The 12,480-nt window shown below is 43.2% G+C and overlaps 1 protein-coding gene across 1 annotated transcript in view; it reads left to right on the plus strand.

Moving 5' to 3' along the window:
- The window catches only part of TBC1D5 (TBC1 domain family member 5), a 470,928-nt gene that overhangs the window by 375,781 nt on the left and 82,667 nt on the right, over positions 1–12,480 (plus strand). The window contains exon 18 of the mRNA XM_084621915.1: positions 2,949–3,202. Coding sequence (XP_084478041.1) covers positions 2,949–3,202 — 254 coding nt within the window. The remainder of the gene's footprint in view (positions 1–2,948; positions 3,203–12,480) is intronic.

Below are 12,480 nucleotides of genomic sequence, written 5' to 3' on the forward strand. Positions count from 1 at the left end.
CTCATCGAATTCTCAGATGATATGTAACAGTCTTCTACAATTTTGATAAATTTGCTCTCATTCTGCCTACTCCAGCTAAGCACTACTTCAATTAAAGAATGTGGTATTAACGGCTTTGAGCTGCCCATAAAAGAATACTGTAGTAATGAAGCGGCGAGCTCTGTTTCCTCTCTTTCTGTGAGAGAAGGAATGTTGTCCCACAGTCCTTGTAAATGTGAACAAAGAGAGCTACAATATTGCCAGCCAGTTTTTCACACAGTTTTGAGAATTGCTGTTTTACCTATTTGAGGAAAACTTCACCCTAAGTATGAGTGGGAAATTGAAATGCTCCATTCAATGAAATCATTAGATTTTGGCAAATGCTGTGCAATTTGAACTTATTCAAAGTAGCTACAATTCATGGAAATTAAGGTATAGTATGTTATCCTTCGAAATCATATTGACAAATGACATTCATTTTTTTTCCTCCCACCCCAGATTAAACTCAATCACACAACTCGGTTACTTGAGGTTTATATTAGGCTAAGTATTTGCCAGAGTGGATCCTGTCTGAATAATGATTTCAGGATTGGATCTATATACCATAACGTAATCCTTATTACTGTTCCCTTTTGTTTTTAACTACAGTGGCTATTTTTAATGCACTTAAGTTGTTTGCATCATTAAGAACAAGAAAATTTGCTGAACAATTTCATCTCTTCAAAATAAAGGAGAAGAAAAACAGCTTCTAATTCCCAGTGAAAGTGTTAAGATAACCCAGAGATCAGCAAAGCCATTTCTATTTGATCAGACAATTGATATTCAAGCAATATATGATAAATGATTGGGATGGCCTTTGCAGGAATTTCACCATCACAAAAATCATCAAGATTTTGCTTTTAATGACCTTTTTTTCTTAACTATGATCTAAATGGCTGTGCTAAAGAATCAGAAAAAATATGTTAAAAGAAGATTATCCTTAATCATTGTACTGGGACAAAAGAAAGTTTTGCAATGTTTTGGTGAATTTTAAACAAACATGCAGTAAGAATGAATTAGTATGGATAGAGTAGGAACTTGAATGTGCATCAGAATATCATCCAAAATTCCCAATATTTTTTTAGTTTTTTTTTTAAAACCTTCTCCCTATTTACCTCCAGAATGAGTTTCTACAGAGACTTTCTACAGAGAAAGTCTAGGTGTAGAGTCAAACTGCTTAAAAAGTTGTTTGACTTCAAGTCAGAGTCAATAAGATTAAAATCCGAGAGAGCATGAGCACTAGAGAGAGAGCATCAATCCTACTTATGGGCCTTCATCCACATCTTGGTTTGGAGTTTGCCAAAGTCTGTAAGATGAGCCAATCATGCTCAGCGGGCATCAAGCCTTGTTTATGGCCAGCCTTGCCTCTGGCTATAGCTACATCCATCACCAGACTCTTGTGCAGCCTGGAAGTAAGCTTAAGGAATGCTTGGGCAACACATACCCCTTGGTGACTTCCTGGATGGTATGTGGATATTGTCAAATGTCCTTCATCAGATAGCTCAGGACTAGATACGTGGGTACTGACATCCTATCTACAAGGAGACCCTTCTTCAGCAAAATATCTCCTCTGAAGTCCCAAATGATTTCCAGAGTAAATGGAACAGCCTTAGTCACTCTCTCACCGAATAAGGGGAAACGGTGGATGTGCCTCTGGCATTCTTATTATGGTAGCACACACTTAGTAGCCCTAGTCACAAATCAGGACCCCCACCATGCTAGGTGCTTTCTGAACACAGAACAAAAAGAAGATCCCTGTCCTGCGAAGCTTACAGTCTAACTAGATGTCCCATATACTTGGCATTGGAAGAGCCATTCACCCTATTCCCTCCTGCTCACTGTCCTTATCATCCCATACAGACAACTCAGATTGCTGTTTGGAAGATGAAGAGGGGACTATCAAATGCCGCCTGAGCAGATGCCAACCAGTCTTGTGCTGAACTCACCATCGTCAGCGGGTTCAGGGCACACACTGGTAGCTAAGGGCATTGAGGCTGGGGCATGAGTCTTGACTCTGATATGCTTGATACACTTTCTGACTTCAGTGCTCTGAGTGCATTTAGCACTGAGGTCAGGCTTTAGACTATACATCCCCATCAACTTGGAGCAATTATTTGTATTATCATCGTACCTAGGAGCCCTAGTCATGAACCAGGACCCCACAGTTTTACTGGCTACACAATGTCTTGGAGGGAGAATGACACGTTACAGTCCATCCTGGAATCATGGATATGACTTATCTGTGCTGACTACCAGGCCTGGAATGTCTGGAGATCTTGACTGATCATGTACAGTAATTGAATTGGCACAGACAATAAGTGCTAGCAGGGAAGTGAAGCCTTGACCTCTGGTAGGCTGTGAAAGCAGCAAGGCATCGATGTTTTGACACACTGCATAACACAAATGGAGGAGCTTTGGCACGCTGCATAACACAAATGGAGGAGCAGAAGCACAACACAATAATCAGAATAGTAATACACATGCCATACAGTAGTCTAACTTTTTCAAAGCGCCATTCCAAAAAAACATTGTTTATATGTGGCCTGGTTTTACTAAGAGTCAGGGGATGCCATAAAAATGCACAAACTATCCTCGCTCCATAATGTAGCAGTAGTGCTTTTGTTAACATATTACAGCATTCAATATGGGTGGGAATACGACAGAGTATAAATACTCTTTTCAGTATAAAGCTTTCCATTATATTAAACTCCGTCATGATCGCCCACTTCACAACGTTCTCAGTATTTGCCCTCTGTTGACACTGTATTTGTATTTATGCACAAATTCACGTGTACATGTAAAATTCAATATGTGTAATGTCCTTGTTCCTTAGAAGATTTTTTCCACTCTTTGTAAAATGCTGCATATATTTGTAATGCTCTATAAATTACTAATGATCACGATATTTTCATTTCCATTTTATTTTTCAGTGCCAGTGCAAAGGTTGCTCCACTGAACATTAATAAAGTCTCCAATAGTTTGCTTAATTTTGGTCGAAAGCTGATTGCCCCAGCTATGGCTTCAGGTAGTCCTGCAGGCCCAGCTATTAGTGCTAGCAGCTTTCCTTCTGCTGTAATGCCCATCAGGAGCACTGTGGAGCCCCTCCAGCACCAACACCTGCAGGCACAGCAGCAACAGCAGAGAATGATGAAATCGGAAAGCATGCCAGTTCAGCTGAGCAAAGGTAAAAATGAGACATAAGAAAAGACTCCAGGTGTGGCATGGAATTCCACGAATCTCAAACGGAATCTTGCCGTCAAAAATTTGCCCGAGAGGGAGCAACTTGTTATATTGATTTGATCTGGTGTTTCTGTAGATTAACATTTCTGTAACTGAAATAGTCAACTTGCAGCTAAGCTTAGACTGTTTTGTGTACTGTGGTGTGTTTGCACCTCAGTATGATTCAGTTTAGAAATTGTGGCTGTAGAGAATAGACAAATAAGATTTTTCCATCCTTTTAAAAGAATTTTTTTTAAAAAAATGTTTGTGGAGGAAATAGTGGATAAAACAACCTAACACTAAACCTTAGCTGTCCCTCTAGATGTTATTTTCTTCTCTCTCCTAAATGGCTAATATTACATTTTGGGCTGTATAACTTTCCTCATAGTTGACTCTGGGCTATCAGGCATAAAGCTCTTGTGTAACAGGACTAGCTGAGTACTAATGAAGGAACATAATAGTCACTGTAAAATGTTCTCTGACTGATCCATATCTCATTCCTTTCAGAATACTGGTGTCTCATTTTGATTACAATTAATAGCATAAAACATATTTGCTTTTGACAATTGGCATTACACCCAGAGGGAGCCCATACTCCTTTTAAGAAATACTGACTTTTTTCTTGAGGCTTAAAATGTTTCTATTTCCTTACACTTCTCAATTAAATTTTTTTTTACAGTCAACAAAATAAATAGTGGGTGATCTTAAACCTCAGCCACAGTGCAGTGCACTGTACAGGAGACAGACTTCTGTTTCTTGGTCTAATGGCTGCCAAGAAGATAACGTTGTTTGTTATAAGGGAGGAGTATGTAGACTCTGTGTATTCATTTCTGTCTACCTCCAAGCATTTTCTAGTGGATAAGGAGCTTGAAGGCAGATGTTGTTTCTCCTGAGCCCCACAGTAAGCACACAGTAGGAAATCACTTTTTGAAATAAGCTGAAAATATATGGGGAGAAAAATAATAATAATATAAAAATAATACTTTGCACATCTATGACCCAAATGTCCTCCTCCTCCTTACTTGCCATATCAAGGGTCCTGGTGGGCCAATTCTAGCTTCTTATCAGGCATCATGTGGCCAGTGGCTATTGGTTGAGCAGAACTCAAAAGGACAGTCACAGTCGCCTTGCTTTTCCTGTATAGAGTAATTTGAAGCACTTTTCTAGGTGCCTGGCTGAAGTCCAGCTAAGTAATTCCTTAGCAATCCCAACTCAGACTTGGGGTACTGCAGAAACTGCCCCAGCAAGGCTCTACAATCTGTAAAAGTGAAAGTCCTTGCCTAGTGGCAGTTGTATGTGGGCTGAAGGAGAAACTGAAAACCAATGAATTCCTTAATGTCTCTCAGTTGAAGCAGGGCCCCACCTGACTCACATGTCAGATGTCCCAATCGTGCTCCTATTGAATTTTTGATAAAACTCCTATTCACTTCAGTGGAAGCAGATTGGGGCCTGGACGGAAACAATTCTAATGATTTTTCATCTTTTTAAAAATAATGTTCCCCTTTCAGCAATTTCACAGCCCCGTTTTCTTTGTCCCATTTTTTTGTGGGGAAGGGTGGTAATAAAGTGAGGTCCTTGTAAATTTTGGAGGTTGTCTGCTTCAGATAAAATGAGTGAACGAGCTGAGACAGCTTGAAAACACTGGGTATGTCTACACTAGGAAAAAGGTGAGTATCTATATCATGACAAGAAGAAAAGGAGGACTTGTGGCACCTTAGAGACTAACAAATTTATTTGAGCATAAGCTTTCGTGAGCTACAGCTCACTTCATCCACAAGTCCTCCTTTTCTTTTTGCGGATACAGACTAACAGGGCTACTACTCTGAAACCTACATCATGACAGCTGACACATTGTGAAATCCTAGCCTTGACAGAGCAAGTTGTAGTTCTATCTAGATTTAGGTGAACCCAAGGGTTGCCCTGTCTACACTAGGATTTTACAACATGCTACCTGTCACATGTTAGCCATCATGTTGTAAAAACACCCTCTAAATACAGTAATCAGTCAGAACAGAGATTTGCAGGGGTCAGTCAGAGCAGAGAGATTTGTAATCATGCTACAGTTATTATAAAAGTTACCATACAATGATTATTTACAACTTCCTGCACAAGTAGCAGAACAGGGATTTACATGCTGTACTGTTACTGACAAATAATAGTAGTGATGCAAGTTAGAGATCCAGAACCAGTCTGGGCACAAGGAACTTCATAGTTGGAAAAATCCTACAGTTATGCTTCAGTAATGTACAGCATCCATATATTCTGTTAAAGACTATTCCATTTCAGTAAAATGAAGGGTAATAAGCATCTTTGTGTATCTGTAATTGCTATTTTTCTTTAGTCCAGTATTCTGTCACTGGTTTACACTGATTTGAGACTTCTCATTATTGTTTAATATAGAACCATTAGATGTGATTTAAAGACCAAAAAGACTTGAAATCATTAACTATGTATAAACTTTTTGTATATGTAGTGAGAATGGTAATGATTGCTGTTTTCTATATTAGTTGACTGTACTGTTTGTTTTTCTAAATAGATATTATTTCAATTTTCCTTTGGTAAGCTACAGTTGATTGGTAATTCTAAATTATGGCAAATAAATTAGTCTAAAAGTGCTGTGATTTAGTTTTTTGAGAAACCAAGCCCAAAAGGCTACAGAAATGTAAAGTCATGTCTCTAAGGTGGTGTCAAACGTTACTACCATGGTCAAAGAGAAAGTTAATTCATATATATATGGATCAGCTGATGAACGCAGATTCCTTATCTGCCTTGAGACATTGCTCTACCCAGACACATCACTGTCTTTTTGTGATGACCATTTTGCAGATATTAGCATCATGCATGAAAGGGGTGGTGGGGAACATTTGCCTTGGGTACCTTCCACCTTTTCACCTTAGATCTTTCTCCTCACATGTAAACAAAGCAAAGACTTTGAGATGTTGCTAATGTTTACAAAAATGTATAGTTTGAGACCATACTTATTTTTAAAAATAAAAATAGCTTATTTACAGTTTATCGTGGTATAAACTCAGGATACCATGGGGATTTTATATGGGATTACTGGAGGTCAGGGAGGTGTGCATAGATGGGTCTGGCAGCTAAGGTGTGGATGTGTCTTCTTCCCCTTGCTTCAACCATCTGCCTTTTTCCTCCTCAGTTCTCACCACTGTATCTCTCCTCAGTTTCCTTCTGCCACACACATTCTTTCTCTCTGTTGCATCTGCTTTTAGGCTCTCATTCAACAAACACTTGTGCACATGTTTAAGTACATGAGTGGGCCCCCTGAAGTCAGGTGGACTATTCAAGTGCATAAAGTTAAACCATGCATAAGCATTTGCAGGATTGGAGGTTGTCTCTGTTTTCACCCTCACCCACCTACACCTTTCTTCCTTTTATTCCCTAATGCTCTCAATACAATTCCACGATCTGGTGCTCTCTCATGATCCAGTTGAGATGACTAGAAACATGAATATCAGCTCAAAGTCCAATAGAAACCTGCACTTCCAACTAGTGCCTACAGTCTCATGCTGTACATGGTTCTGACTCTGTGTGTAAGGAGAGCTGGCTATAGATGGCTGCTAAGGGGGAGGCTTTAGGCAGACCATAATAACATATCCAGGAGTGGTCGTTCTGGCATATATGCACTCACCTATTCTGGTTTCACCAGCTCAGCTGGCTGACAGCTCCTTGAGGTGACAGTATGCTATTCTTTACAAAAACAAAGCAATGTATTCTGTAAACCTGATCAGTGCAGATCCTGTAAAAGAGGCATTCCTGGTTTTCAGAGTTCACAGTTAACCTAGTTTTTTTGAAAATCTGTAGTTATGTTGTTCATTTACATTAACGTATAGTGGGTTGTAACCATGGTGGGCAAGACAGATTGCTTATTGTTTTCTTGGGCCAGGGGTGAGGGAGTGGTCGGTTGCAAAATGTATTGGACACCAGATAAAATAAAGCCAACGTCTGTCCTGGCGTAGCTCTTCTAGATTAGCACGCCTTGCTGAACAGTCACCAACTAGCTGTGGCAGCAGTTACAAAAGTGATGTTGTGTCTGTTGCTTCTTTTTCGAGTAGTGTCCCGATAAGGTTCCACTGTAGGCATTGTCTCTGTCCCTGTGCTGCTGATCGGAGAACTTCGGTAGCAGTGTCCGTTGGGACCACACATGCTCTGTCTCGCCTTGTGCTGCACCATGAGGCTAGGCAGCGCGTGTGGGCTAACCGTTCTTGCTTCCTTCTCAACTGCCCCTGGCTAGAGACAGAGCCTTTAGCTGTCCATTAGCAGATCGTTAACTCTCCTTTTCCGTTTCAGAGTAACAGCCCTGTTAGTCTGTATTCGCAAAAAGAAAAGGAGTACTTGTGGCACCTTAGAGACTAACCAATTTATTTGAGCATAAGCTTTCGTGAGCTACAGCTCACTTCATCGGATGCATACGGTGGAAACTGCAGAAGACATTATATACACAGAGACCATGAAACAATACCTCCTCCCACCCCACTCTCCTGCTGGTAATAGCTTATCTAAAGTGATCACTCTCCTTACAATGTGTATGAAAATCAAGATGGGCCATTTCCAGCACAAATCCAGGTTTTCTCACACACCCTTCTCCCCCCCACAAAACACACACACACAAACTCACTCTCCTGCTGGTAATAGCTTATCCAAAGTGACCACTCTCCCTACAATGTGCATGATAATCAAGGTGGGCCATTTCCAGCACAAATCCAGGTTTTCTCACACACACACACACACACACACACACACACACACCCCACACACACACACAAACTCACTCTCCTGCTGGCAATAGCTCATCCAAACTGACCACTCTCCTTACAATGTGTATGATAATCAAGGTGGGTCATTTCCAGCATAAATCCAAGTTTAACCAGAATGTCTGGGGGTGGGGGGTAGGAAAAAACAAGGGGAAATAGGCTACCTTGCATAATGACTTAGCCACTCCCAGTATCTATTTAAGCCTAAATTAATAGTATCCAATTTGCAAATGAATTCCAATTCAGCAGTTTCTCGCTGGAGTCTGGATTTGAAGTTTTTTTGTTGTAAGATAGCGACCTTCATGTCTGTAATTGCGTGACCAGAGAGATTGAAGTGTTCTCCGACTGGTTTATGAATGTTATAATTCTTGACATCTGATTTGTGTCCATTTATTCTTTTGCGTAGAGACTGTCCAGTTTGACCAATGTACATGGCAGAGGGGCATTGCTGGCACATGATGGCATATATCACATTGGTGGATGTGCAGGTGAACGAGCCTCTTTTAGTGTGGCTGATGTTATTAGGCCCTGTGATGGTGTCCCCTGAATAGATATGTGGGCACAGTTGGCAACGGGCTTTGTTGCAAGGATAGGTTCCTGGGTTAGTGGTTCTGTTGTGTGGTATGTGGTTGTTGGTGAGTATTTGCTTCAGGTTGGGGGGCTGTCTGTAGGCAAGGACTGGCCTGTCTCCCAAGATTTGTGAGAGTGTTGGATCATCCTTCAGGATAGGTTGTAGATCCTTAATAATGCATTGGAGGGGTTTTAGTTGGGGGCTGAAGGTGACGGCTAGTGGCGTTCTGTTATTTTCTTTGTTAGGCCTGTCCTGTAGTAGGTGACTTCTGGGAACTCTTCTGGCTCTATCAATCTGTTTCTTCACTTCCGCAGGTGGGTATTGTAGTTGTAAGAATGCTTGATAGAGATCTTGTAGGTGTTTGTCTCTGTCTGAGGGGTTGGAGCAAATGTGGTTGTATCGCAGAGCTTGGCTGTAGACGATGGATCGTGTGGTGTGGTCGGGGTTAAAGCTGGAGGCATGAATAGCGATCAGTAGGTTTCCGGTATAGGGTGGTGTTTATGTGACCATTGTTTATTAGCACTGTAGTGTCCAGGAAGTGGATCTCTTGTGTGGACTGGACCAGGCTGAGGTTGATGGTGGGATGGAAGTTGTTGAAATCATGGTGGAATTTCTCAAGGAATGTTCCATGGGTCCAGATGATGAAGATGTCATCAATATAGCGCAAGCAGAGTAGGGGCGTTAGGGGGCGAGAGTTGAGGAAGCGTTGTTCTAAATCACCCATAAAAATGTTGGCATACTGTGGGGCCATGCAGGTACCCATAGCAGTGCCGCTGATCTGAAGGTATACATTGTCCCCAAATGTAAAATAGTTATGGGTAAGGACAAAGTCACAAAGTTCAGCCACCAGGTTAGCCGTGACATTATCGGGGATAGTGTTCTTGACGGCTTGTAGTCCATCGTTGTGTGGAATGTTGGTGTAGAGGGCTTCTACATCCATAGTGGCCAGGATGGTGTTATCAGGAAGATCACCGATGGATTGTAGTTTCCTCAGGAAGTCAGTGGTGTCTCGAAGGTAGCTGGGAGTGCTGGTAGCGTAGGGCCTGAGGAGGGAGTCTACATAGCCAGACAATCCTGCTGTCCTTTTCTGTTGTTAATCTTTAGCTTTTAAAAACCCTTTAGCCTTCTTTGACTTCTGTTTGTCCATGCCCTAAAGAAAAAACCAACCCAATAACAACAACAAGAAAAAAGAAAAGGCTTCATTCTTGTGTCAACCCTGGGTGTGGGGGGCACCCCTGGACAAGGATATGCTCAGCTCTTCAGGCTTCAAGAAGCGTCGCACTGCAGTGATGCAATGCTGGTCACCGGTAAGCACACTCAGTGCATTCACTGCCACAGTGAGCACCCCATTCCACAAAAGAGTTCCCTGTGCCAGCAGCTCTGACTGAGATTTTGCAAGGACAGAGAGCTCCACCAGAAAATCATCTTTATGGAGATGGTTCTCTGACCCCAGCCCTTCAGAAGGGCTTGAGTCTTCCCCTCAACCTTCAACTTCAAGTAGTGGGTCAAAGAAACAGTTTGGGGACTCCTCTCCCAAGTCAAAAAAGAAAGCAGGAAGTCCCCTCAGCGAGCCCAGGGATAGCCAAAAGCAATCATCCTCTCACTTGGTATCCTCTGAACTGTTGGCACAAGAATCATCTGACACCCACGGCTCACAGCAACCATCAGTGTCCAGTGCTGTTGATAGGCCCACAGACCCTTTGGGCACCAAATCTTCGGGACAGAGAGACAATGGCAAACTCCCTAATACGCTCCTGGTACACGAGCTGTTGTCTAGTTACCGATGGCAGCATCGGCCCATCCAGCACCAGAGAGATCAGTATGGGTGAGGTCCCCATCTCCCCTCGCACCACCACCAACACCCGGATGCTCAGTAAATGTAGAATTCCATCAGGCCAGTGACCTGGCTATGTTGGAAGCTCCTGGCTCTTCGCCCATCGGTACCGAGATCATGGCACCGACCCATGGCCAACCATAGGGTATTTCCCAATATGTCATGCCCCTCTGATATTGAGTTAGGGATCAGTCAGTAAGTCGGACGGGGTTTCTCTGTACTCCTCATAAGCTCCATATAGGGCCCAGTATCAATAGGGTTTGAGAATGTAACACCAGACAGCCCCATCACCATCTTGGTATGGTCACCCATGGGCACCTCCACCAGGCTCTGTGCCACTGTAGTGGCCACACTGGGACCCCTGGGTGGCGCACCAACAACCTGCCTCTTGGGCACCAAGTATCACTTGAGAGCTTCCGAGGCATGCCCTCTCAGCTACAGCATCACAGACCTCAGAACCCCAAGAAGTGGCGGAGGAAGAGGTAGACAGAGGAGGAGATCACACTGAAGGCCATCCTCTTCTTCACCGGACAAAGCAGTCATGCTGTCGCCACCTTCCATGGCAGATGACTTCAGCTTGTTCTGAGATCTGTTGAAGAGAGTGGCGGACATCCTCTGCATAATATTGGAGGAGGTTAAAAATACATACCTCCAGCTTATTGATATCCTCCAGGCCTCATCTGCCTCCAAAATTGTCCTCCCAATCAATGAGGCCATCCTAGACCGAGCTAAGATGGTGTGGCAAACCCCAGCCTCGGTGGCCCCAACATGCAAAAGGGCAGACAAAAAATATTATGTCCCTACAAAGGAATCAGAGTTCCTGTTCACCCACCAACCACCCAATTCCATTATGGTGGACTCTGTGAAATCTCATAGCCGACAGCACAACTCTAGGATGACACCCTGTGGCAGAGACTGGAAGCACCTTGATCTCTTTGGTAGGAAGGTGTATTCCTCACCTACCTTACAGTTTCGAATTGCCAACTACCAGGCACTCTTGGCAAAGCATAAGTACATGAATTACAATAAATTACATTACTTTATTGATAAGCTGCTGGAGAGTTCCCAGGATTCCTTCAATGCCATCATCCAGGAAGGACAACTGGTGGAAAAAACAACTTTGCAATTGTCCCTTGACTCCGCCCACATTGCTACCAAGATCATCTCCACAGATACGATGATGAGATGAGCCCTGTGGCTCCACCTCTCGGGATTCCCGAAGGAGGTGCAGATCACAGTGGATGACCTCTCTTTTGAGGGGATGAAGCTCTTCGCCGAGAAGACAGACGCCTCTCTCCGCTCCTTGAAGGTTTCCAGGACCACTCTCCAGGACACTGGGAATCTACACACTGAGGCAAAAAAGATGTTTTAGCCCTCAGTGCCATCGGAGGCCTTACTCCCGTCACAATGCCACTAAACCCCAGAAGAAAAAGGGAAAGTTCTCAAAACGAAAGCCTTCAGGTGCCCAGTCCTCAATCCAACCATGTGCCCGTAAGCATCACTTTTGACAGGCAGGTCGAGGCACTGCAAGACCACTCCATGCTACTACCTGGGACCATGTACCCATTTGGTCACCTTTGGCAACGTTCCACGGTGGGTGGGAGCTCATAAAGTTGGACAGATGGGTCATAGAGATCATCAGATTTGGTTATTCCATCCAGTTCACTTCCCTGCCCCCTCTACAATACTCTTCCCCATTCCTTTTCAGGGACCCTTCTCACAGAACTCTACTACAGCAGGCAATAGATCAGTTCCTGCAGTTACGAGCCATAGAACCAGTACCTCAACATGTACGAGGCAAGGGGTTTACTCTCGGTACTTTCTGATACCCAGAAGGAAGGGAGGTTGGAGGCCCATCTTGGACCTCAGAGTTCTCAACAAGTTTGTCAAAATTCAGAAGTTCAAGATGGTCACATTATCAATTATCATTCCACCACCAGAACAGGGAGACTGGTTTTCAGCCCTTGACCTACAAGATGGCAATTTTCACATCTCAGTACTGCTGGCTCATAGACGTTTCCTCAGGTTCACTCTGGGAAACAACCGTTAACAATACAGGGTCCTTC

This window comes from Lepidochelys olivacea (genome assembly GCF_965140295.1).
Source record: "Lepidochelys olivacea isolate rLepOli2 genome assembly, chromosome: 2".
Classification (NCBI taxonomy): Eukaryota; Metazoa; Chordata; order Testudines; family Cheloniidae; genus Lepidochelys; species Lepidochelys olivacea.